The sequence below is a fragment of the Siniperca chuatsi genome, linkage group LG21 (assembly GCF_020085105.1).
Source record: "Siniperca chuatsi isolate FFG_IHB_CAS linkage group LG21, ASM2008510v1, whole genome shotgun sequence".
Classification (NCBI taxonomy): Eukaryota; Metazoa; Chordata; class Actinopteri; order Centrarchiformes; family Sinipercidae; genus Siniperca; species Siniperca chuatsi.
Window position 1 is genome coordinate 1943060 of NC_058062.1, and position 27448 is coordinate 1970507.

Consider the following 27448-nt stretch of genomic DNA (forward strand, 5'->3'; position numbering starts at 1 on the left):
GGAAGTTCTGATCTTGACAGTTTGCTAAAAGTTATTTTTTCCAAACATAAATACCAAATATTCTCAGATTCCAGCTTCTGAAATTAGCAGTTTCATGTAGGAAGAAAATAGTTCCTGCATGAAGCTGCTCACAACAAATCTGTGGATTATCTCGAGTAACCGGGCCGTGATTTCTGGAAAGAGAAGTTGAGTTTTTCAAGCCGAGCGCCATGTAGTCCCATTATATTAAAAAACATGCAGACGTCTCTACGGGCGATATCTCCAAAACTCTGCAGCTCGCACCGAAACTATCCAGATGGATAAACAGTGCTACAGGTGAAAGGAGACAGGTGTAGTTTTGATTTGGGGGTGAACTGCCCCTTTAAGGTAAGGTTTGGGTCAGAGTTTCAGCCCTGGTTGAGGCCACACAGTCTTCAATTTTTCATTTATTTAGTGACGAAAAGAATGCAATAATTTTCACATAAAATCACCATGTGTATCTTCTCCATGTTGGCTTAAAAACCGAGATTGAAAGTTCAGCTTTTGCCGGTCGACAGATCAAAATTCAACCTCGACATGGACAAGGAGAAATCTGAACATCCACAATTCCAACTAGGCAAACGAGAAAGATCATGCGATACAGTCGAAAGCTCCAGAACAGCTACAAAATGGACCCTGGGGTGAGACTGTTCTGCCAACTGCTGATTTCAAGGTCAAGAATGAACTTTTAATCTCAAATCCTGATTATTCTGTAACATCTGGTTCGTAGTTTTCCTGAATTCGACAATATATACACATCAAATCACACAGTAACAGTGCTGAATCATATGTATCACAACATAATGTCACACTCATTTCATATTAAAATGAAATCTGAAGGATTTTCAAACATTTTTATCGAAACATTTCGATTCTCCAGGCCTTTAACTGAAGGCTTCAGCTTTATATTGATCAGTATTGGCATCAGCATCAGCATCAGCGCCCTGCAGAGAAACAGTATTCAGAGCTTCATTAGTGAGGGACATTGCTCAGACTGTTAATTTGCCTCAGAGAGGGAACATACGGGTGTCATGTATTGCTTATTTTGGATATCTGGTTGCTCCCTGCTCACTCCACAGTTTTGTCCTTGTGCAAGGACTTAAAATGTGTCCGATAAGCTCAGGAGCTCCAGCTTCAGGTGCGTGAGAGATACATTAAAAAATAATCATGACAAGAATTAAAACTGAATAAATGCTCTGGTTTGCATTAAGAAGGCGTGCACGCAGGTGGATTCCTCTGTACCTCGATGCAGACGCATCCCTGCTGATACTGAAGTTCACGTAGACTTCAGGTGACCTGGTGCACCTGCAGTACAGCTGGTGGCTGAGTGAGAAACTGCAGAACAGCAGGAGGACATTCAGACAAACAGCAGCACGAACAGCCGGACTCACCTGGAGTGCAGACACGACACGTTGGTGCAAGAAGGGGATGGATGTTCCTGCCGGCTGTCTGAGACCTCCATGCATCCTCTGTGCATCCTCTGTGCACAGTCACCACTGCTCTCCTCTCATCAGCACCATCAAGCCACGGGGAATCAAAAACACTTCCTGCCACGTAATTCAAAATAAAGCTGCAGACCAACATGGGGTCACCAACACTTTTCCAGTAACTCAATCACAAATCATGTTGCAAGCAGAGCTGGCAAACATTTCCAGGTTCCAGCGTCTCACGTTTGAGGGTGTGGATTAAATTACCATTTAAAATAAAGGCACGGCACATTTAAAACGGAACATATTCATTTACAGTATAGCAGTGAACTTCATCATCTCTCAGAGGAAGTTCTGATCTTGGCCTACGATCACCTGATCACACTGATTCAAGTGTTAAAATGTGCATGACAGGATGAATTGTTGACATGAGGTTGAGCGATGATTTAAACGGTCCTGCTGACAGTAAAAATGTAGTTGCAGCTGATGTAGTCTTTTCTTTAAATGTGTTGTTTATACACGAAAACCTTAAACAATTACATGTTCTGTACATTTAATTTATATAATGTTCTTAAATCCTCACATTTGAGAATCTGGAATCAGAGCACGTCTGACATTTTTGCTTTTTAACTGAGAATTAATCAGTTATCAAAACTATTTAATTTTCTGTGAATCGACTAATCGATGACTTGTTCGAGCACTAATTATGACCAGCGACCAGCCATCGACAAGGCTTCAGAGAGGCAGCAGTTTGTGCGTTTGCTCATTCAGGCCTAACTAATCAATTTAATCCCACTTGAATTCATTTTATGGGAATTCATATCAGACTAATAAAAGCTCAAATTTCTTCTCTGCATGTGCACAGACATCAGCTGCTCTTTTATTTTGAAGGTAACTTCCCTCTGATGTCGGTCTTCCGGTGGCTAACTGTAGCTAGCTTGGCGCAGCTCGCCGCCGTGGACTGTCGCGGTCCTCTTACCTCTGGGGACATTTCCAGGACAGGTCACCGGTGCAGCAGCCGGGACGTATCGACCTCTAGTCCGGTCAAGATGAATATCTTCTTCCCCACTACGGTTGAGGACGATGAAGGCGCAGAACACCGAAAACATAAGCGTCCAGTTCCATTTCCCCAACCAAACTCCATTATAAATAAAGCAGTATTTTTGCCTGGCTTCCAGACATGTGTACACCTTGTAAAACATGAATTTAAGTTTTTGTTTATGAATCATTGCTGCTTTCTGCTTAATTCGGCATAGAAATAATACACCAAGCAGCACTTTATTTCCAGAAAATCTAGTTTTTTTTTTTTAGAAATTCTAGGTTTTTAGTTGTTTAACGTTTAAGAGCTTGCCTGGCTTATTGGCAAAATATTTAACATCTTGTAAAATGTAAGTTTATTAGACAAACTGGATCTGTGGTGTTAATTCGGCATAAGTGACTCACCAAAGTCGCTTATTTTGTTAAAATATCTTAGCTAGCTACCTAGCTATGTATTCCTCATGTTATCATCATCTATGAGGGTTTTGTGGGAGCTTTTGGGGCCTTTTAAAAAGTTGTACATTTGTTCATTTTTTAAAATAATCTCGGTGTAATACATAACGTACTAAATATTGGCTTCAAACACTTTATACAGATATAAATCAGAGTTATAGCCTGCCTTTATCCTGTTGTATGGCAGCAGCAAAGGGTTAGCAATTCCCTCCAGATGGGCACTTTTGTGAAAACTCTTTAAATGCACATTACAAAATTAATTAATTAATTAATTAATATTAACAAAGTCAAAAGGAAGCGTCATTTTCAGTGGTGGAAAGTGACCGTGCTCCTGTTACCTTCAGTATTTCCATTTAAGGCCACTTTATATTCTGATGCGCTGAATTTCAGAGGGAAATATTGTACGCTTTACTGCACTGCATCAACTTCACAGCTGCAGTTGCTTTTCAGATTAAGATTTTACATAAAAACATTTGATCACCTTATAAAATCTATTGTCAAAGTGTTCATTTTGCGGCCAAATTCACCTCACTGTCGTTCAACGACATCAGAAGATAAATCCTTGCAACGGTAAAACTATCAGGCCCGAGAAAAGCAGCAGGGAAAGTCTGTCGTGGAAAGTAACCACCGGCGAGTACATTTACTCAAATACTGTATTTCCATTATATGCATTCAGAGGGAAATATTGCACTTTTTACTCAAACTAAGATTTAGCATAAAAAGTAAAAGCAATGCCCTTAACCACCGGCTTGTGGCCCTAGCTGTGGCTTCTTATATGTGACTTGTAAAGTATATATGAAGTGTAATAAACAGGCTAAATCATGCAGTAACACCTACACATACAGCATAGGTAGCCCGTGTGCTGCCTGCAGTGAGCGGCGTTGAGACCGGGGGCCATGAACACTCAGGGTCCAACTGCAGAAAGAGAAATGGAGGAATAGTTATGCAGTTAGATGACGGCGAGGAATATCTGATCCAGGCAGTTCTACTCTACCACAGCACACAAACGACAGGAATCCACCCAGACAACAGGTAATATAACAAAAGTAAATGTTATTGCTTTGAAGAAGAACAATCATGTTACAGTAACGTTCACCGAAAGCTGATTTATCCAGTTTAATAACCAAAATGTTTCCCTTTAAATCACATCTATGTAACGTGTGATTAAAATAAGCTGTAAAGCGTCTGGATGCAGGTCTCTGACAGGAAGTGCACAATCACATGTCACGTCATCTCTGCACAGAAAGACACTCACACCCAGAGAGGCCTGCGAGTCAGATTCAGAACTGGGCGGCTGATCATTGCTAAAAACTTATTTTTTAAGAAAATCAAAAGTACTGCCCGACAGCGAAGTCACTCCCAACGAGACGACAAATCTGCAGCCAAAGCAGCGCTCCTGCGAGGCTCGTTACGCTCCGGAAAATAAGGTTTCTGGATGGATGAAATGTGGAGAGGAAGTTAGAGGAAAAGGCCCCTGTACGGTGGCCTTTTTAGGACATCTAAAGCCCCATTTGGACGGGATTTATGTCTCTAGGGGAGGTGGGATGGTTTCAGTATCACCTGCGCTGGTCAGTGATTTTAATTCCAGTCGGAGCTCATATGTCTGTCCCGAGACGCTTTACATTTCAAACGTGTATCTCTGAGTGTTTATGCACAGAGCCGTTTGCTGCCACGGAGTTTCAGCAGCTCATACAAAGAAGGAAGTTAAACTTTACGATGCAGGCTGTCGCAGCATCACGTTCCGGGGGGATCGCTGTCTTTGTTCAGCCGAACCGATGAGATGCGTGGTGGTCGTGGTCTCTTTCTGACTGTAAAAGCAGCCTAATCAACATTCAGAAAGAGACAATTAAGTAGTTTGCAGCTGTCAGTGTTAATAATTAAATTACTGCTAAATGAATATCACTAACTATAATGCTAGACCCGCCTGTGATGATGGTTTTCCTGCAGCATCATTATGTATGACAGAACCAGCTCCAGTAGTCTGCCGGTGGCTAAAATGCTGAAACTTTTATTGCGAAGGCGGAGGGTAAATATTTGATCAGCCACCTGCCCCTGTAATATTCACCCTGTCTGAATGGGGCTTCGGACTCAGTTTGTAGCAGCTGTAAAATCACCTTTCATCAGTCTGAGCTGAAGCTATTCGAAAGGCTGATGGGAGTCGTGGTCATGTACGTGTATTTTAGAGGTGTCTTGTCATAAACTAAAGGTGTTTGACAAACAGAAGTTCTGACTTGTTGGTGGGGCTAGAAGAAAAGTCACCAGAGTCATTAGATATCATCCTCTGGGGGCCACGAAGTTCTGCACTACATTTCAACAGTAATCCATCCAGTAGTTTTTTTTGTTTTTTGTTTGAGTCTTAACTGACGTGCGTTAGGTGGCGAAAGTAAAGTTCACTGTGCGTTCTGATGAATTAAAACATTCAACGGATTTGTGGTTCTGTGGTAAACAGCGTCCCCCGAAGGCACCGGAGGTCCCAGCTGTCAGCCCAGTTTCCATCTGCAGGCTTCTTCTTCTTCTATGGTGCTTTTCTCCAAACCTCCTCTCCAGAAATGTAGGTGGCTTTGACGTTGAGGGCATCATCGAGCATAACGAGGTCTGCAACAGAGTCGTGTGTTTTGGGTCAAACACGTACACAATAAACAGATTTCTTTCGGCTGTGCTGACGCAGTAAATCCTGACCTGCGTCTGATCCGTAGTCCAGGTTTCCCTTCTTGTGGCTGACGCCCAGGAGCTGAGCGGGATGGAGCGAGGCAGCTTCCAGAGCTTCCTCCACGCTGCAGCCTGTTAACACACACACACGAAAAAGGCAATTCAGAAAAATGGTGGCGTTGTTGTGGAAGTCTGCGTGGAAGCTGGGGGTCAATACCTGGAACTGGGATCCCGTTATTAGCGGGAATTCTCGCCACCATTTCCTGGCAAAGTACCTGCAGGATTCTGGGATTTTTAACACGTGTGTCTGTGTGTTTGAGTACTGAAGAATCTTCTTTTCCTTTCGGCTGTTCCTTTCAGGGGTCGCCACAGCGAATCATGTGCCTCCATCTAACCCTGTCCTCTGCATCCTCTTCACTCACACCAATTAGCTTCATGTCCTCTCTCACTACATCCAGAAATCTCCTCTCTGGTCTTCCTCTAGACCTCCTGCCTGGCAGCTCCGACCTCAGCATCCTTCTACCAATATATTCACAGTCTCTCCTCTGAACACGTCCAAACCACCTCAATCTGGCCTCTCTGACTTTATCTCCGAAACATCTAACATGAGCTGTCCCTCTGATGTCCTCGTTCCTGATGTTTGAGTACTGAAGAATACTGTATATAATGGAAGAAAGGTGCCTTCTCCATTGTTCTGTTTTTAAAATCATTTATGGCGAGAAAAGAGCGATATATTCCCAGGAAGTAATAATCTTAAAACCCTCGACCCTAACCCGGGAGCCTCCTGTTTACCTGAATGCATGAACATGAATCCGTCGTTGAGAAGTTTTGTGTTGTTACAGAACGCAAAAAAAAAGTATTAAAATTGTAAAAAAAACTCTTTATGTGTGTATTTATTTTTTTTGGTTGTGTTCTGGTCTTTGCTGCCAGGACAGAAGGACGTAGCAAGTTTTTATAAAAAGTGTTAACCAAGAAAGCAAAGCGCACAAACTGACCTGAAGCCTGTTTGAAGTGCCGTATGCACATATCCATCGTGGCTATGCTGCCGCAGAGGGTCTTAGTGCCTGAAAGACAGAAAGAGTGAAATCACAGAGATTTATCAATTAAAACTCAAAGTCTTGTCAATGAGACTGATGGGGCGAAGACATTAAGGAGGGCATACCTCTCCTTCTACAGGCCTCGCTACAAACGTATTTGCGTTACCTCTGTAAATCCATCACGACTGGTTTCACCGCTAATAGAAAATGTGTTAATATATTTTAAAACTGAAAAACTGAGACCTGCAACGTAAGCGTGGAGGCCCTGGATCTCGATGACCTGCTGGCCCAGAGTGTGACGACCAGGAGGAAGACCCATCGCTGTGATCGCATCGGTCACCAACACCAGACCTGAAGGCACAGACAGACGTGATGACCAGGCGACGTCGTCGTACTTACTGTAAGTGTGGTTAGAAAGCGTAAGATCGTTGCTGAGCTGTATTCAGACAGGCGTGAAGTCACAAAAATCAACAACAAGCGTGCACATGCTGTATAAACACACTCACAAAGAGCACCAGCCGCTTCTGGGGACCGAGAAATCATCCATTCATAAACCAAAGGGTCTGCAGCTAGCATTGAGCTACAACGTCAGCATGCTAACATGCTGCTGTATAATGTTTACCACATAGACTGTGGAAAAGGTTCACCATCTTAGCATGTTAGCATGCTGGAAATAGCTGATTAACACTAAACAAAGTGCAGCTGAGGCTCATGGGAATGTCGTTAGTCTTGCAGGTATTTGGTCATAAGTATGGGGACCAAAACTGTCAGAACAAAACAACTCATCCAAAAGTCGTTAACATGGCCTCAACAGCATTTTAATCACCAAAACCTGGTGATAAACGTCCTAGCAACATACTCCAAGCGAATACAGTCAGAAACGCACTATGTTTCCATCACGAAACAGCTTTCGGGTTCTTTGGAAGCTTAACAAAATCATTTTTTAAATCTTTTTCCATGTTTCCCACAATTTCAGATGTAATGTAGCATGACTGCTCGAGAGAAAATGGATCTGCAGACAGTATTTCACATCTGCTTCATCACGGATAATACAGCGGGGAGAGAAACTGAAGCGAGAGAGAGATGGCGACACATTATTTTTATGGCCTCCCAAAACCCCCAAAAGCCTGAACAAAGAAAATACCAGCTGTTGCACTCACTGATAAAGGCTTACTGGGTGTACTGGTCTGTAAAAAGCGCTAGTCTTCAGCTGGGAGCACCAACTGTACACACAACAGAACAGACGACGCACTTCCGCTAACGATGTGTCCATAGTGGATAATTAATCCACCACAGTCTACAAACAAAAAACAAAGATATTTTGGGAGCTACGGGGGCATCCTGAAGGACCAATCATGCAAATATTTAAATGTACATTTTAGTAAACTGCAAATAACCGGAGATAAACCTGCTTCCTCCTAAACATTAAGGAAATTATAAGCATATTCCTATAATCACAATTAAGTACCTGACGTGCAGAAAGCAATTATTTCATCGCCACTTTGAAACTTCATAGATTTTCACACTTTTCATTGTAGTATTACTAAACATTTTTCAGGACTTCTGCAGGCGTTTCACGTGAAGGTTTACCTGCTGCTTTGTTTATGTTTCATAAACGTCTCAGAGTCTGAACTGGGCCGGTATACCTGCGGACCTCGTGTCATTTAGGACGTTAAACCTAAAACTTTATGCGTTTTGCGCGAAACATTTTCACAAAAGAAAGAAAGACCGAAACACGATGAGTCTCCTGCTGCTGGGTGGTCTTATTAAATGACCTCCATATATGATCAGTAACTTACACGGACATTTTCATTTTATAGCAAAATGTGACTCACAGCTCCCAAGTCCTGTTCCAGAAGTTAAAAAAAAAAGCTCATTTTTAATTTATTTTTTTAATTTAAAATGTATTCATTTAAAATCTCATCGACATTTGTAACTATTAACAACAAATCCAGCTTCGGAAAGTAACAGAAAAATCTAATTCATTCATTATTTCTGTTTATATTTCCCCATAAGCCCTAAACCATCGCAGGTTAAACGCCGTCCACGGAAGAATCGAGCGTCTGCGGTCAGTTCGGACACGTCTGCGACAGCAGCAGGACAGAGAGGAGCGAACAGCGGAAACACTTTTTCAGCGTAATTACAGCTAAAAAAAAAAAAAAAAAAGAGCGTGTGAATTTTATGGATGCGGAAGAAACCAAGTTACGATGATGTGAACAGCTGCTCGTGGGAGCTGTAGTTTTTATTGTGCTCGCAAAGTAATGGCTGTTCAGTTCTGTTAAAATCACGAAGGTTTCAGTTTCTAATATCTATAAGCAGCTGATTTATCTTATCATATGGGAAGTAAAGTCCAGGAACGCGCTTCGGTTTTTCAGAAAGACGCTGGTGGACAGAGGCCAGACAGGAAGTGACTTTGGCGCTCTGTGGAGCAGACTCTGAGGCTTTCCACCGACCGAAGCTACCGTCGCTAAAACCTGAACTGTCCTCTCTGCACGTCCGAGGTAGAAGCAAAGAACTGCTGAGAGAAAAACCACCTTCACTGACCTGAAGGGTGCGCTCTGTGAGCGATACGCAGGGCGGCGGGGTTGGTGTGGATCCCATCAGCTATCATGCCATAATAGACTGTCCTGCCTGCAGGAACCTGATCACTGGTCAGCAGACCCACTATACCAGGGTCCCGATGGTGGAACTGGATCCCAGCAAAGGCAAAGACAAAAGAAGATGCTGTAAGTAATGGATGAGACCGAACCAGAGCTACGACGAGAGTAAATATTTTGGACTTGCAGTCGTCAGGTGGACCCAAATATGAAGCCGGTCATTTGGTCCTGACAACCAGACCCCCTTTGCTCATTGTAAGAAACAGATGGCAGGTGTTGGTGGGGGGAGGACTGGGAGTTCGCTACAGGACTGCACCTCCCCCCCCCCTCCAAGTTACCTCTTCCGTGTTGTCGTCACTAAAATGTTTTCTCATGATTGTTTTGACCTTTTTGTGGTTCGGATCGTGCAGATCGTGGATCGCGAGCACGGGAAGGCGATCGGACGCAGGTTCTGAAAGAGGATCGGGTGGGACTCACCGGCAGCATGGCGTTGAAGAGGTGAGTGATGAAGGAGGCTCCGTGCTGAACAGCCTCCTCAGCTTGGGACAGGTTGGCCACAGAGTGACCTACATGAGGAGACGGATCCCGTTAATGGAGTCGCACATGAATACAGCCAACACACCTGCGTTGTGTTCTTACATTTCAGGTGTAAACTCATCAGTCTTATCAGGGCCTGTTTGGGTCTTGTGGTGGATGTAAGTGAGTAAATGACGCTCACCTAAGGACACAGTGATGCCCCTCTGGCAGAGCATCCTCACCACCGATTGGCTGCTGGCCAGCTCAGGAGCCAGCGTCACTATGGCAACGTTGTCCAGGCTGCCGTAGGCCTCCATCAGGTCCTCGATCCCTCCGGACCGGAAGGTACGGAGGAACTGCTCCGGGTGAGCTCCTTTCTTCTCCACGCTGATGAACGGGCCCTCCAGATGAAAACCTGCGCACAGACAATCACAGAGAGAGCAGATCAAACTCCACTTTGTTGTTGCAGCAAATAATTTCAAAGGATAAGCTGATATTCTATATTTTTATTTTTGTCAACAAATCCCACGAAGAAGACCAAAACCAGCAGTGAATGTAACAGGTGTTGTGTGTGAATCACAGCCGCCACTGTTGTCCAGAAACTATTAAAACACATCAGCGAGCCGCTCTGCTGCACTGGCTGACATGTTCCTTCACCACCATGAACACACACACTGTAGTTTATTCTGACTCAGCCCCACACACACCGTCCTGCTGCCCCAAACACTCACTACAGCACCACATGTGGATTCATCCGCCGCTGGAAATAGTCCCCAACAGATGCACTGTTTCCTCCTGTTAGTCTGATAAAAACTGCAGCGAGCAGCTGTTTGAGGAAACTACTGAGCCTTTTTAAACAGGAAGCTATAGATCTGTGTTGTTAAAGATTTACGTCTTCAGCGGGAACCAATGGGCTCGCAGCTGAGAGCCGCAGACAGGAAGTAATATACAAAATAACACCATCCTTTAACATGATGCAACCAGTAATTTAAACACAGGAATGTATGACAATAATAACCAAAACATAGATGATTTTGAACAGACATGAACCCGGAAACAGACCCGTGTCGTTAGCTTATCTTCTTCTGGTGTGATGAGATCAATCAGTACACTTTAATCAAAGTGATTGTCTTTCTTAAAACATCTGTGAAATCTGTGTCCTACAATACTGTAACTTTCCAAAATGACAATGTGATGATTATACCTACTTCAGGCAGCGACTCGCCTGGTTTGTGGAGGTGTGAACTTTATTCTCAAGCTCAACATCATGAACGCCTTAAAAAAAAATACAAACGCGCGCCATTATCGCCATTTGTACGATCATCACGTCTCGTCCGCCTCATCCATCTCAACACTTCTGCCTTCAGATGTCACACGAGCCAGTTACTTACAAGCATACTGACACCTTTAGTGGAGACGTACTCTAAAAGGGCATCTGGCCTTAAGCTGGATTTATACTTTGGTGTTAAGGGGCTGGCCTACGCACGGGGTCGCCGTAGCCGCAAAAGCAACGTCTTACCAAGAACTCCAGCTCCATGCGCTCCTCCGTTGTGAACTTTGACCTGAGGCAGAACCTGAAACACACAGTTTAACGATAGATTTTATGTGTGCAGCAGCTTCATCTCACAAATATTCAACAAAACCAAGAAAATCCATTTAAAAAAAGTCAATAATTTAGTCAACGATGCTCTCAAAAGCCCGCCAGCGACACTTACTGGACTAAAACCAGCCAGTCAGTCACTGCCGCACCACGAGAGGAACGGATAGTCCAGTTAATGGACAGCTTCATTCATGAAAACAACGTGAGAACTAAAATCTGTTTCCGGATGAGTGTCCAGTTCATTGCTTGAAAATCGGCTTTTATCCGGCAGCAGCTAATTAGACGAGCCTCATGTTGCATCCAGTCTGTGTCACTCAGTGACTGCTTAACTGACTTCATTCTGACATTATTTAGTATTAGAGTTGTTAAAATTTATATGTTTTAAACTTCACCATTATTCAGTATTATTTATGGCTCTGCAGCTGGTTTAAAAAGGCCCCTGCAGCTGGTTAAATAGCTACAACTTTACTGAATCAGGGTGCTTTTTTATCCTAGCATTTGCACCACGTACATGTAACGTTATAATAACGTTAGGCATAGAAGACGGTGTCGTCCCTCATTCGTCCAGGAGTGGTCCATCGTAGAAAAGGTTTCAGTCGTAGTCATCTGGACGCTGTTTTCAGAATCAAGACGTTTCGGCTCCCATCCGGAAGTCATTCTCAATTGTGAAAATGGTCTGAGAACTCAGAAATTTAAGCTACTCTGTGTTGCTTAAGCCCCGCCCTCAGGAGGAGTCTACCTGAGTGTCTGCTGTTTACCTGCCTAGTTTCACCTAAAACTGACCTAATAGTTTCCATGATGGCCCAGTAATCAGTAATCAGGCCTATTGTTTTCTGGCTGCACCTCCTCATCACTGTTAAGTACCTGATTAGCATGTGATTGGCTTGACCACGGTGTTAATACACTGTGGTAAACTTTGGGCAGAGTTGAATCTCAGACCACCATTTCTGTTCAAAGAGGGGTTTTTTTTTCACAAAAATGGCTTCTTTGACTCCTCTTTCAAACCAACTCTTCTCTCTACTCAGGATCTTCACCTCGCTGTCTTCAAATATGCGGTTTGTAGCTTTTAGACGCAAATGCACGGCGCTCTGTAATCCCGAATCAGCACAGTCGACTGTGCTGATTCGGGATTACAGAGCGCGCGTGCGTCTAAAAGCTACAAACCGCACATTTGAAGACAGCGAGGTGAAGATTCTAAGCAGAGAGAAGAGTTGGTTTGAAAGAGGAGTCAAAGAAGCCATTTTTGTGAAACAGTGTATTAACACCGTGGTCAAGCCAATCACATGCTAATCAGGTACTTAACAGTGATGAGGGAGGTGCAGCCAGAAAACAATAGGCCTGATTACTGATTACTGGGCCATCATGGAAACTATTAGGTCAGTTTCAGGTGAAACTAGCTAATCAACAGATACTCAGGTAGACTCCTCCCTGAGGGCGGGGCTTATGTAACACAGAATAGCTTAAATTTCTGAGTTCTCAGACCATTTTCACAATTGAGAATGACTTCCGGATGGGAGCCGAAACGTCTTGATTCTGAAAACAGCGTCCAGACGACTACGACTGAAACCTTTTCTACGTTAGGCATAGAAATAATAATTTTTTTTTAACAGTTTAGCTCGTGTTACCCTGTTGTTGTTGTTGTTGTTCTATCTACAGACGCCCAAAACACACTCCCCCGATTCTCCCACTGGGTCATAAAGCTGAAGTGTTCGCGTCACCTTGTGGTAGACAGCAGGAGGAGAGGTGACCAGAGTGGGACAGAAGGACGTCACGCCGTGCTCCAGGATCTTTTTGGCCACAAAAGAAACTCCACTGCTGACGTCCACCGAGGCCTGAGAGAAGTCGATGCCGTATCCTCCTGTAGGGAGAGGACAGGTAGAAGAACCGTCACTGAGTGTGTTTACATCTGCACCGACAACCAGACGACTGGTTAAACGTCTGTAGGTTCTCCTCCACCTGTTAGCGAACAGTGGCCTACCACTGCAGCACACATCTGGCAGCAACTAACTTTCTTGATTAATCTGCAGTTATTTTGGATTTATCGCTTTGTCTAACAAAATGTTAAAAAAAACAGCACGGCGACGTCTTCAAGGCGCGCGTTTTGTCCGACCAACAGTCCAAAACCTGAAGGAATTCAATTTACTGTCACACGTGACGAAGAGAAACAGCAACTCTTCACACTCTGTTTGAGATTCTTGCTTGATAAAAATGACTGAAGCCATTAATCGATAATCAAAATAGTTGCTGATTAATTTTTCAGTCGATCCACTGATCAAATAATAGAGTTCAGCTCTTTAAATGTTAAACGTCGGTCTTGACATGGTTTGTTTTGTTAAAACATCCAAAAATTCAGTTTACCAGTGAATAATCACATTTTAGAAGCTACTGAATTTGAGGTATTTTTTGCTTAAAACGTTACTAAAATTATAAATCGATTTAGAGTTAAAATGATTAGCTGATTGATCGATTAATCAACTGACAGAAAATACATCTACTTTGCTAACTGATCATTTGTTTCACTCATTTTTAAAAGCAAAAATTAAGATTTTCGGCGTTTCTCTGTTTGAAATCTCAGTAAACTGAATATCTCTGAGCTTTGAACTGTTTATTGAACAGAAGGGGACATTTGAAGACGTCGCGCCGGGCTCTGGGAACTTCAGTTGGGCATTTTTTACTGTTTTATTTAGTTCAGTTTAGCTGCTGAAATACCCTGAAGGCAGCACGACATGATGGTGACACACAAGCTATAGACAAACTACTTATCAATATACTGAGCTGTGTGTGTGTGTGTGTGTGTGTGTGTGTGTGTGTGTGTGTGTGTGTGTGTGGTACCGTTGATCTGAACGTCTATAAAGCCCGGGGCGATGATGCTGCCTTCACAGTCCACACGCTTGTCGGCGTAACCCTGCTCATCGAAGAACAGCTTCTCTGGATCTAAGATCCTCCCGTCACGCACCCACAGGTCCTCTCTGCGCACACACACACACACACACACACACACACACACAGTGACTTCCTGCTGTTTTTACAGTGTAACCTGAGGTGTGTGTGTGTGTGTGTGTGTGTGTGTGTGTGTGTGTGTGTGTGTGTGTGTGTGTGTGTTGCACCTCTGCAGCCGGTGGTCTCGGAGTATTCTGCAGTTGATGAACTGAGTGATGGGTGCGTCAGATTTGTTGGACGGCATGTTTTTCTCCCGGCAGACGAGCGGAGACAAGCTCTTCCACCACTCTGCCTCAGACGACTGAAAGACACAGCAGAATAAATCAAACGCTCCTCTGTTACAGAAACAGCACGTGTGAGGAGGATTTTCTGTTACCTTGAACATTTTATTACTTTTTTCCCACATTACACTAGGGCTGCAACGATTAGTAGAGCCATCGATTAGTTGATCGACAGAAAATGTTACTAATAGGATAATCGATTAATTGTTTTAGTTCCAACTTCACAATCGTGACAGATTTCTGCTTCTCTTTTCTTATGTGACAGTAAACTGCACATTTTGGGTTTTGGCCCGTTGGTTCGGACAAAATGAGCAATAAAGTACAAAAGTATTGGCTTTAAAATATACTTAAAGTACCAAAAGTAAAAGTATTCATTACAGTGTTAGAATTAATGATGCACTTTAATGTTGCAGCTGGTAAAAGTGGAGCTAATATCAACTAATTTATCTGCTGAGTAGCTTGTGAATTCCCCCTGGGGATCAATAAAGTTTTATTCTTAATATATAACAATATAAATTATTAAATATACATAATCATAATTTATATTTTGCATTATTAATCTGATTCTGCAAAGTAACTAGTAACTAAAGTTATCAAATAAATGTAGTGGAGTAAAAATTACAATATTTGCCTCAAGTAAAGTACAAGTACTTTAAAATTGTACCTGAGTTCAGTACTCAGTTACTTTGCACCTGGAAAACAGTGAAAAACCAGCACAATTTCCTCAAACTCAGAGTGAGTCTTGTTTTGTCTAAACAACAAAACCCAAAGATATTCAGTTTACTGTCACATAAGACAAATACAATCAGCAGACACTCAAAATTAAGATGTAACAAGGAATTCAAGTTTTTATAGCCGAACCTGAAGTCTACATATAATCTACATATCTATCTTGAATCAAGCAAATGTTTCTTCATTTTCAAAGAGTCATGGGGTTTTTTAAGCAAATTAAAGACTTTGAGAGGAACATAAGTGGAAGCAGAACGAAAACGTGAAGGTCGTGGTTGGTGTTCATCTTTTTATTTACTACTATCACTGGATATGAAGTGTCCGACCAGCAGCAGTATAAAAAGATATCTGAGATCTTATCACTGTAGGTGCAGCAGCTGACTTTGACCCCTGATCTTCTTTATGCTCTCATGGCGTTTTTTTTTTTTAAATGATGTTGCAATAAGTAAAATAAGTATTAATCTTCTTTGCCGTCGTCTTTCATATTCTGTACACGTATACATTTACCTGGCTGTCTTTCGGAAGCTGCTACTTGTGGCTCTGGTCGGGTTCTCTGCGTGAAAAATGCACAATGCCAAACTCCATCCAAAAAACAGTCAATTTAAGTGGTGCTTAGCTCTGACCTATTTTACATACCTTGCCAAAGAAAGACGGAAGAGGTCTGAGGATTGGTAGAATCCAGTTGTCAAATCGGCATACACTAAATACACAATAAAACACGTATTCCAGTAGAATTTAAACTTGTTCAACCGTCACCACGTCGCTCTTCTTTCACAAAAACAGAGGAGTTAGGCGAGGGAGGCTACATTAAACAACCATATTTTTTAAGCGAGTTCGGCGACCGTACATTCCGTATTTCCCTTCAGCTATTTTGTCATTAGCAGGCAAAAAAAAGAGACTAAACTAGTGTTTTACACTGTTAAAGTACTTGTCTAGTGTTGGTACTTGCCCCAGATCAGCTGAGTCTGTAGGACAGAAACGGGGGAAACGGATGTCATGTGACAAAGCGGAGCTGCAGGTCAGCTGACCATAAAAAAACCTGTTCCTGTAGTTTACTGACGGATACAGATTACTGTATGAATACTGTGTATAGTGGTGGAAGAAGTATTTAGATCCTTTACTCAAGTGAAAGTACAGAAGTATTATCAGCTTCATGTAGTAAAAGTATTGGTTCTGCAGTAAAATGTCTCCTGTGACTGATTCTGATTCTGTCTGACATTATTAGATTATTAATACTGAAGCATCAACGCTTTATATACTGTTTTATACTGTTTCAGCTAGTTTTAACTACTTTATATACAATTAGCTAGTTTTAATTACTTTATATACAGTTAGTTAGTTTTAATTACTTTATACAGTTAGCTAGTTTTAACTGCTTTATATACAGTTAGTTAGTTTTAACTACTTTATATACAGTTAGCTAGTTTTAATTACTTTATATACAGTTAGTTAGTTTTAACTGCTTTATATACAGTTAGTTAGTTTTAACTGCTTTATATACAGTTAGTTAGTTTTAACTACTTTATATACAGTTAGCTAGTTTTAACTACTTTATATACAGTTAGTTTTAACTGCTTTATATACAATTAGCTAGTTTTAACTACTTTATATACAGTTAGCTAGTTTTAATTACTTTATATACAGTTAGTTAGTTTTAACTGCTTTATATACAGTTAGTTAGTTTTAACTACTTTATATACAGTTAGCTAGTTTTAACTACTTTATATACAGTTAGTTTTAACTGCTTTATATACAATTAGCTAGTTTTAATTACTTTATATACAGTTAGTTAGTTTTAACTACTTTATATACAGTTAGCTAGTTTTAACTGCTTTATATACAGTTAGCTAGTTTTAACTGCTTTATATACAGTTAGCTGGTTTTAACTGCTTTATATACAGTTAGCTAGTTTTAACTGCTTTATATACAGTTAGCTAGTTTTAACTACTTTATATACAGTTAGCTAGTTTTAACTACTTTATATACAGTTAGCTAGTTTTAATTACTTTATATACAGTTAGTTAGTTTTAACTACTTTATATACAGTTAGTTAGTTTTAATTACTTTATATACAGTTAGTTTTAACTACTTTATATACAGTTAGCTAGTTTTAACTACTTTATATACAGTTAGCTAGTTTTAACTACTTTATATACAGTTAGTTAGTTTTAATTACTTTATATACAGTTAGCTAGTTTTAACTACTTTATATACAGTTAGTTTTAGTTTTATATACAATTAGTTAGTTTTAACTACTTTATATACAGTTAGCTAGTTACTTTATATACAAATAGTTTTAACTGCTTTATATACAATTAGCTAGTTTTAACTACTTTATATACAGTTAGCTAGTTTTAATTACTTTATATACAGTTAGTTAGTTTTAACTACTTTATATACAGTTAGCTAGTTTTAACTACTTTATAGACAGTTAGCTAGTTTTAACTACTTTATATACAGTTAGCTAGTTTTAACTACTTTATATACAGTTAGCTAGTTTTAACTACTTTATATACAGTTAGTTAGTTTTAATTACTTTATATACAGTTAGTTTTAACTACTTTATATACAGTTAGCTAGTTTTAATTACTACAGTTAGTTTTAACTACTTTATATACAGTTAGCTAGTTTTAACTACTTTATATACAAATAGTTTTAACTGCTTTATATACAATTAGCTAGTTTTAATTACTTTATATACAGTTAGTTAGTTTTAACTACTTTATATACAATTAGCTAGTTTTAATTACTTTATATACAGTTAGTTAGTTTTAACTACTTTATATACAGTTAGCTAGTTTTAATTATTTATATACAGTTAGCTAGTTTTAACTACTTTATATACTGTTAGCTAGTTTTAACTACTTTATATACAGTTAGCTAGTTTTAACTACTTTATATACAGTTAGCTAGTTTTAACTACTTTATATACAGTTAGCTAGTTTTAACTACTTTATAGACAGTTAGCTAGTTTTAATTATTTATATACAGTTAGCTAGTTTTAACTACTTTATATACTGTTAGCTAGTTTTAACTACTTTATATACAGTTAGCTAGTTTTAACTACTTTATAGACAGTTAGCTAGTTATAACTCCTTTATATACAGTTAGCTAGTTTTAACTGCTTTATATACAGTTAGCTAGTTTTAACTGATTTATATACAGTTAGCTAGTTTTAACTACTTTATACAGTTAGCTAGTTTTAACAAACCCAAGAGCTGAGCCCAGAACAGAGTCCCCTGTGTCAGCTGGTACTGAGACTACCCCCCCCCCTCAGACACTCTGGCCAGTCTCACAACAGCACTGCTTTCCAAACACCAGTCAGAGGAAACCAAATTATTACACGATGTAAAGAAACCCATCTGGAACACTGGAAAGAAGAAACTGAAAGCCAGAGTAGATCAGAAAGTTATCTGGCCCTAACAGAGAGATGATGAACTGGCAGAAAGTCTCTCTGCCGTCAGAGACAGAAAGCAGAGACAGATCCTGACCAAGTCCAGGATCAGAGACCACAAACTGGACGTCGAGACAGGAAGACACAAACAATCCTGGCAGCCAAAAGAAAACAGAACATGTGGTCGCTGTTCAACAAGTGAGGCATTTACATTCATTTAAAAAACAAAAAAATTGCAGTGTTTATAGTTCTCACTTATGTGTATTTGTATTTTTTCTATTTCATTGTAAGTTATTTTTTACTTGTCTGTATATATATATATATATATATATATATATATATATATATATTTCTAAAAGCAAAATCACAATTCTTCTGTTTATGTACATGTTTGTTGTTGTTTTTTGAACAACACCTGAATAGTTTAGTCCGGTGGTTCCCAACCCAGGGGTCGGGCCCCTCCACAGGGTCACCGGATAAATCTGAGCTGATTGATGGGAGAGGAAAGAAGAGAAGACAAAGTTCTGATAGTTATATTCATTTTTTGGACATTTTCTTAGATTGTTATGTGAATATTGGCTCATTTAATGTATTTGGGCCTCAAACATTTATTGAAATGAAAACATCTAATACGTTTTCTTTAAGTTTAGACACTGATTTATATAAATATGTATATATATTTATATGTGTGTGTGTGTGTTCTGTAATTAAAGGTACATACCCAGCAGAGGGAGCTAAAGTACAGCATTTGACATTCCCCCATGAACAGAAACCTTTTCTTCTGATAAACACTTTAGATTTTTGTACCATAACTGCTGGAAATGTATGTTCTTATATTACGTACTTAAGAACTTGAATTAGTGCGCGATGCTTCTAAACTGAAGCACAATTTAGCAGCATCGTGTACATATATTTATAACTCCCACTTCATCACACAGCGTAAAGTCTGAGAGGCCTTCTGTCAGGCCACTGTTCTTTATTGTTAGCAAGTATGAGATGTTAGTTTATAATAATAATATATCAGTCACAGGGTACTTTTACCTTTGATGCTTTAATTACATTTAGCTGATAATACTCGTGTACTTTTACTTGAGTGGGATTTTGAATGCAGGACTTTTACTTGTAATGGATATTTTTACATTACTATAATTGTACTTTTACTTCAGTTAAGTATCTGAATACATCTAAACACTTATTCCACCACTGTTGTATGTACACCGCCACGTGCAGGCGCAGGCCCACATTTCGTCTCACCTGACCTGCGAGGTGAGCTGGACGACGAAGTTAAAACTCCACCGAGCCAATGTTCACACTACCAGGAAGTGCTGCGCCAAACTCCGTCTCCACCCTGAACCGACCCCCCGCTTCAGGCAGGGCAGCAGCCCCCTCCCCATTCCTGAAAGTCAACAATAAACCACGTTTCCAGTAAGCCGGATACCTCCCCAAGTCCTGCTCATCCCCATGGAGACCACTACGAGAGTCTGCAGTCCTGTGTCCTCTGGCCAAACCAGGCCACCCATGAGGAGAGAGAGAGCCTATATTTTACCCAATATGGATCAAAATGTAGATCTCCACCGAGACACAGTGCAAATGCTTCTCTCTGTTTTCTCTGTTTGGACACAAAGAAAAGACTTGGCAGCAGTTCTGGTGCATATTTGAGTGGAGAACCAGGACTCAAACAGAGAAAAAACCGAAGCGGTCGTGGCGTACGATATTTTACAGCCTCAGTGTCCCTTCTTTTGTGAGACGTGACGTCAGCATTCCCCTCAGTGCTGCGTGAGTGACACATTAGCTTTGTTTTGGAGTCGCCACATCTCATTCACGGCCGCTTAACTCCTGAGTCCGGGGCTGCGTGGTGGCCTTTCAGGATCCCTGATTCCTTAATCCGCTGGTTTTTAAGGCACTGAATAAGCGGCCGTTTGTATGCTCAGTCCAGGGGCGGCGGGGTGCTTCTGCTTTATGTGAATTGTTGACTTGCAAAACACGCCCTGAGGACACCGAGTGACTGATACGCTGAGGGAACGACTGCCAGCAAGGTCACGGTGAAAGGTCAGCCGTACTGCTCACATGTGGAAGGTGCAGAGAAAGAAGAGTTAAACGTTTGAATTAGATTGAAAACATTAGTCAATTAATCGCTCAGTCGATCGAAACTAATTGGCAACTATGTCGATGACCACTCGACTGATGCCAAATGTGAGAATTTGCTGCTTTTGTTTGTCTCATATGATACTAAACTGAATATCTTTCAGTTTTGCATTGTTGAACAAGACAAAACAAGACATTTGTCACTTTCAGTTCCGTAAAAAAATCACTATTTTCTGACATTTTATAGACAAATAAATCCATAGTGAAAATAATCGTTAGTTGTTGAGTTCAAACTGCCCGACCGATAAACCGGCCTTATCACAGATATATTAGTATTGGCTTACGTGTCAGCCGACTGGTACAGACATGGAATATGTCACATGGCTGCTTTCTATTAAAGTAGTGGCTTTTTGTCATTTAGCAACCCTGTCTTCTAGAAATTTATATGCAACTAATTTGCCACAGCAACGCAATTTCGCCCAGATTAAATTTTTTATGAACATAATGAGGAAACATTTTTTATAAATGTTGATACTGAACGTTCACTGGCAACGTATTTCATTTGTTTTCCTAAAACATCCGCTTAACGTTTTTATGTTTCTGTTTCGGCGACTCAAAGCACTTGATTTAAGGTTCGTGGAAGATGGTTTTCTTGGTTTAGCTCTGAAAAAACTAACCTGTTCTTCTCCTGCTGTCTTAAAACACATTTACTTCTCGTGAAAGTGGAAACAGCTTAAGGCCTCGCTTGAAGGGGGAAGGTGCCTTTGTCATATACAGAGTGAAACACTGAAGACATTCGTGGTGCTGCAGTTGGAAAGTGCAGCAGAGAAAAGTGCTTTCACACCTTTGCACCTTGGCTTGTCTGTTCTGGAAAGTTACACAAATTGCTTCCCCTGAAATCCTGACATCAGAAAGACGGGTTGAGATGCTGTTAGAGGCTCGTTAGAAGTATACAAAGGCCTTTTACCAGCTGCTTTCCTACAGACTGCAACACGCTGTTTGGGTGTGATGTGTCATTCTTACAATGAAACTGAAGGCTTTGTTTCTATGAATCTTCTGCTTTTTGTTTTTGAATCGCACTTTGACCGTTACATCTTACATTAAACACACTGAGAAATGATGCTTCTATTTAATGCTACTTTCTACTTCTACTCCACTACATTTCTGAGGGAAATAGTGCACTTTCTACTTCACTACATTTATCTGACAGCTGGAGTTACTTTGCAGATTAAGACATTACATTAAAAAACATATGATAATCTTATAAAATGCAACACATTGTTAAAGAATAATCCAGTGATTCCAAAAATCTTTGGCTTGCAACCTTTTACAAAAAAGCAGTGTGTAGTTGTGTCTCCTTGTTACGTTTCAGATGCGAAAAACACAAAAGACACATTTCACCTCTAAACTTCTCACATGGTATCATTTCAATAACTGTTAGAAAAAGAGAGAAACAACTGACAGATTTGTGTATCAGAACTGTGTTTTTTCTTCTTTCTTCTCCCATTTATCATCTCACAACCCCTCAGATTTATCTGGTGACCCTTTGGAGGGGCCCGACCCCTAGGTTGGGAACTACTGGGCTAAACTAGCCAACCGTATATAAAGTAGTTCAAACTAGCTAACAGTATATAAAGTAGTTAAACTAGCTAACTGTATATAAAGTAGTTAAAACTAGCTAACTGTATATAAAGCAGTTATAACTAGCTAACTGTATATAAAGTAGTTAAAACTAGCTAACTGTATATAAAACAGTTATAACTAGCTAACTGTATATAAAGTAGTTAAAACTAACTAACTGTATATAAAGCAGTTAAAACTAGCTAACTGTATTAAGCAGTTAAAACTAGCTAACTGTATAAAGTAGTTAAAACTAGCTAACTGTATATAAAGCAGTTAAAACTAGCTAACTGTATATAAAGTAGTTAAAACTAGCTAACTATATAAAGTAGTTAAAACTAGCTAACAGGTTATAAAGTAGTTAAAACTAGCTAGCTGTATATAAAGCAGTTATAACTAGCTAACTGTATAAAGCAGTTAAAACTAGCTAACTGTATATAAAGCAGTTAAAACTAGCTAGCTGTATATAAAGCAGTTATAACTAGCTAACTGTATAAAGCAGTTAAAACTAGCTAACTGTATATAAAGTAGTTAAAACTAGCTAACTGTATATAAATCAGTTAAAACTAGCTAGCTGTACATAAAGCAGTTATAACTAGCTAACTGTATAAAGCAGTTAAAACTAGCTAACTGTATATAAAGCAGTTAAAACTAGCTAACTGTATATAAAGTAGTTAAAACTAGCTAACTGTATATAAAGCAGTTAAAACTAGCTAGCTGTATATAAAGCAGTTATAACTAGCTAACTGTATAAAGCAGTTAAAACTAGCTAACTGTATATAAAGCAGTTATAACTAGCTAACTGTATAAAGCAGTTAAAACTAGCTAACTGTATATAAAGTAGTTAAAACTAGCTAACTGTATATAAAGCAGTTAAAACTAGCTAGCTGTATATAAAGCAGTTATAACTAGCTAACTGTATAAAGCAGTTAAAACTAGCTAACTGTATATAAAGCAGTTAAAACTAGCTAGCTGTATATAAAGCAGTTATAACTAGCTAACTGTATAAAGCAGTTAAAACTAGCTAACTGTATATAAAGCAGTTAAAACTAGCTGAAACAGTATAAAACAGTATATAAAGCGTTGATGCTTCAGTATTAACAATCTAATAATGTCAGATAGAATCAGAATCAGTCACAGGAGACATTTTACTGCAGAACCAATACTTTAACTGCTGATACTTCAAGTATAATTTTGCTGATAATACTTCTATACTTTTACTTGAGTAAGGTTTTATATGCAGGACTTTTACTAGTATTTTTACATAGTTGTGTTTTTGCTTAAGTAAAGGATCTGAATACTTCTTCCACCTCTGCCTTGAGCAAGAAAAAGTTCATCCTCCTGCTCAGCCCACTAAGTGACACCCTCATATCGTCTGACATCTGAGAGATCTGGATCGTTTGCAAACAGATCTCGAGCGTTTGGGAAAAGGCAAATCCATTAGCAAACAAAGCCGCACTGGGAGCACCAACACCTGACATCCTCAGCATTATCTGCCCTCTCATTCCTCCACTCACTGCTGCTTCACACTCACTAATCTGCTAAATCTGTTGTCATTTGTCCTCGTTGTCAAAGGCCCTCCCTCCTCTACAGCCTCCTGTTGCTGGCCTGGAGCAATCCATGTCTTCCAGTTGTTTACATGTGGTCTAATTGGATAAGGAGAAATAAACAGGTGAATCAAAAACAGAGAAATATGTCGGTCACCGTTTCCTAAAGTCTTCAAGTGTCTTGTTTGGGGATCAATAAAGGTTTATCTTATCTTTATCTCATCTTTTAAAAAAACAAGGTTATCAATGTTAAAAAAAAAATGAATAAAAACCTCATACTGAAATGAAACTTGATGTGAGTTCACGTGTGTCACGTCCATCATGGTCAGAGGCTCCACAGCCATCTGCAGCCCATAAGGTCACCGCGTCCCTGGGCCTCCTCCGCCGCAGGAGCTGCATTGTTCTGGAAAACTCTGGATCAATCTCCTGGGTGGGGAGTTTACAAGACGTAAAGGGAGGGGAGGTGTCTTCTCCCTTTTCTCCTTTCCCTTTCTTCACCCCTCATCCTCCCCCCTCCCTACCTCCCACCCCGACCCCTCTCCCTCCACCCGGTGCCGTCCTGCGTCCCGGCAGCCCCAGACCTGTTTGCATTCCTCTCAGTTAATAAGTGCTTGTTTGATCCCCGGTGGGGGGGTGTAAAGATCACCCCACACAAACACAACGCCCCGCCCCGGCTCACCCAGCTGTGAAGACGACAGGAGTGATGCTGCGAGGAACAGAGGAGGAGGAGGAGGAGGAGGGGGGGTTAGAGAAGTCATAAATTTCATAGACACGCTGCTCAGCCATTAACTTTTATAATAACCAGCAGGCTGTTGTAGATCCACACAAAATAAACACAGGACGGCGACGCAAGTCTAATTTAAAGGGGAGGCCATAACTGCACAGTGTGAACAAATAATAACGCCCGTTTCCTTGTGTGATGTTAAAGGTCTGCAGTTAAAATGTTTGGTTATGAATGAACATTTCAAACCGTCCACAGTTTCAAGTCAATCATTCCCTAAAGAGGTTATTAGATCACTTATTAAACCCAAACCGAGAACTCCAGCGCCGGTTTTTAGCCTTATTTTGGGAACGTTTATCATATTCATCATCTTAGCGTGTTAGCATGCTAGCATTAGCTAGTTAGCGGTGAACACAGAGCCCAGCTGAGGCTGATGGGAGCGTCAGCAGCTCTGCAGGTGTTTGGTCAGAAACCAAAGTGTCGGACACGTTAACATGTCGACCTGATGGTGGCGCTAGATGGAAAGTCAGAGGATCAGCAGAGTTATTACAGTTCATCCTGAGGGGAGCATGAACGATGAAGCACGTCTCATCCAACAGCTGCTGATGTTTCAGTCTGGATTAGGTTTAGCAAGGAGTTAAACGTTTGGGCTCTGCCCTCTTCAGTATGAAGTGATCGTTCGAGTCTTTTTAACCTGTTACCAACAATAAGCGTCACTTCATTCATTAGCAAAAGGTGTGTCACGTGGCTACTGTGCCTCTGGTAGGACAGGTATCTTTAAAAAAAATCCCAAACATACATCAACCAAACAAAAGAACTATAAACACACACACACAAACACTTTTACAGATATTAACGTGTCACTTTAAAACACATATTACTGACCAGAACAGACAACAACAATAAGAAACAAACACAATGTTAAATATCAGGGCAGCTGTCATGAGTCCCTGTAACGTGAGACAGTATAGAGAAAGTTACGGGACAGGAGACGGGGGGTTAATATCATATCCTGCTGCCTGATGGGTAATTTACAAGATGTTTTTACCACACAGAGTTTGAAACACTAACAGATATATCACATTCTTTGCAGGACATGTTTCATTTCCTTTAGTAGGATCCTTGATAAGATGTTTCTCCCCAAAGCTGGATTTGTAAAATTATTGGTTTTCCCGGTGGTGAAAGACAAGGGGAAGCCCTACGCCGGCTGATCAGGACTCTGGTTTCATTGGCCGGTCTGGCGCGGTGATAAAACCCGCTGTGAAATCACAAATCAGCCAGCTGCCATTAAAAGGTCCCGCTGCAGCAGCCTGATAGCAGAGGGAGAAAGAGCGCCACGTTAAAGAGCAGTGCCAGAAACATCCCGACCGCGAGCTGTTTGGGAAACGTCCTGGAGGGTCGCTCTCTCGCCCTGTCCCACGTCCACTCTCATCAAGTCATTTTGTGGATGCACTAAATGCAAACACAACAGAGGAGCTGTGCGGCTCTTTGCTGGGGGTGTGAGGCTGCACCAGTGAATGGGGCGGCTTCAGGCTGGTGGAGGGCTGCTGGGAGAAATCCCTGGCTGCGCTGAGCAGCGAGGGGGTCTGAGGCTTGGACCAGGCCTGACCGGGTGTGTGTGGAGGACGCCTTTGTCACTGTTGTCGCCACGGCAGCTCATTGAGGGGAGAGTCTAAGATATGTAAAGCAGCAGTGTTTCAAAGCTTTCCCTCCGCTGTGGAACAAACAAAGAAATAAAGAAATCAAATTAAAGTTTGGAAAGCAGCGAGTAAAGAGCAGGAATAAGAGACGGAGAAGAGAGAAAGTATCCTCTGTGGTAAATGCTTATGCACCGGGCCAAGCCATGTGTTGGAATCCGATGAGTGTTGAGAAACGGAGAAAGAAAGGAATCATTAAAAAGACGGAGCGAGGTGGAGGGAGACCACTATGCTCTTGTTTGCCCAGAGTGGTATTTTCTATTCTCATTGAGCCGGTCCAAGTCCTGCAGGCGGCTTGGTGAGTCTCCCGCCCGGCATTGAGAGGCAGGCCCGGGCATGCCCGGCCAAGGTCAAACTGTGTCCGCCAAGAACGCGCACACGGCTCAGCCTGCCCCCCAGCTGCCACGGCTCTGTTCATGTTTGTTTTTTCAGGCCGCTCGCAGGGACCGCCTCGGCAGCTCGGCCTCTCTGGAGGCTTCGCGCGGCACGCGCAGGTATCAGGTGACTCTTCTTCCAGCACGGCGTGCACGCCTTCCCTCAGCGCCAGTTTCTGTATCACACTGTACACGGGGCATCGGCGTACGCTGCCGAAGCCATAAAGTCACCTGTCTCTGCTATTCCTGCAGAAAACTGACGGTTATTTCGAGTGAGAGTCAATGTTTTTTGCCACATCATCGCATGAGAGCTGTGTTAGACGGAAACAATGCACATAGCTGGCGTGAAATGTCGTCGACGGGAGTGTAAGCTGAGAATATGTTTGGTAACTGACTCTGGTATTTAGAGACCATTGTTCTGTCACTGCAGTGAGTCACTGACTAACCTTCATGTTACCTGGACAGCAAAACACCGCAGAACCCTCAAAGACAACAAAGAGGAAAAACACGAGGCGGATGAAAGCACGGGCTGGTGAAACTTTAAGTTTGATGAGGTCTTTACTTCCACTGTCACATGTCGTTTTACAGAGAATGGAGTTTTAGTTCAAATTCCTTCGAGGCAAAGCTGCTCCAGAGGCCCCGTTCACACCCAGACATTATGTTTATGTACAGCAAAACATCTAGAAAGAAACACAATGCTGCCTGATTATGTTTTTATCGACACG

At 41.1% G+C, this 27448-nt stretch overlaps 1 protein-coding gene across 2 annotated transcripts; it reads right to left on the reverse strand.

Moving 5' to 3' along the window:
- Positions 1-3969: 3969 nt before the first annotated feature.
- Positions 3970-16297, reverse strand: amdhd2 (amidohydrolase domain containing 2). 2 transcript variants are annotated; one of them, XM_044181595.1, is made up of 13 exons: positions 15922-16297; positions 15793-15838; positions 14443-14576; positions 14168-14304; positions 13054-13193; positions 11255-11309; positions 9938-10150; positions 9697-9785; positions 9167-9311; positions 6866-6973; positions 6581-6649; positions 5616-5717; positions 3970-5531 (listed from the first exon to the last, which is right to left on the reverse strand). In XM_044181595.1, exons 3-13 carry the CDS (start codon positions 14517-14519, stop codon positions 5452-5454), a joined length of 1215 nt encoding a protein of 404 aa, XP_044037530.1. In that variant the 5' UTR covers positions 14520-14576; positions 15793-15838; positions 15922-16297; the 3' UTR covers positions 3970-5451. The 2 variants fall into 2 exon arrangements, with proteins under 2 accessions (XP_044037530.1, XP_044037529.1); XM_044181594.1 differs by lacking the exon at positions 15793-15838 and having other exon boundaries at positions 15922-16296.
- Between the last annotated feature and the right edge of the window lie 11151 nt (positions 16298-27448).

Coding starts and splice junctions, on each gene's coding strand:
- amdhd2 (XM_044181595.1), bottom strand. CDS start 14,519: ATGCCGTCCAACAAATCTGACGCACCCATCACTCAGTTCATCAACTGC. Junction 14,305..14,442: donor CGAGACCACCGGCTGCAGAG/GTGCAACACACA, acceptor GTGTGTGCGCAG/AGAGGACCTGTGGGTGCGTG. Junction 9,786..9,937: donor GGGCATCACTGTGTCCTTAG/GTGAGCGTCATT, acceptor CTCCTCATGTAG/GTCACTCTGTGGCCAACCTG.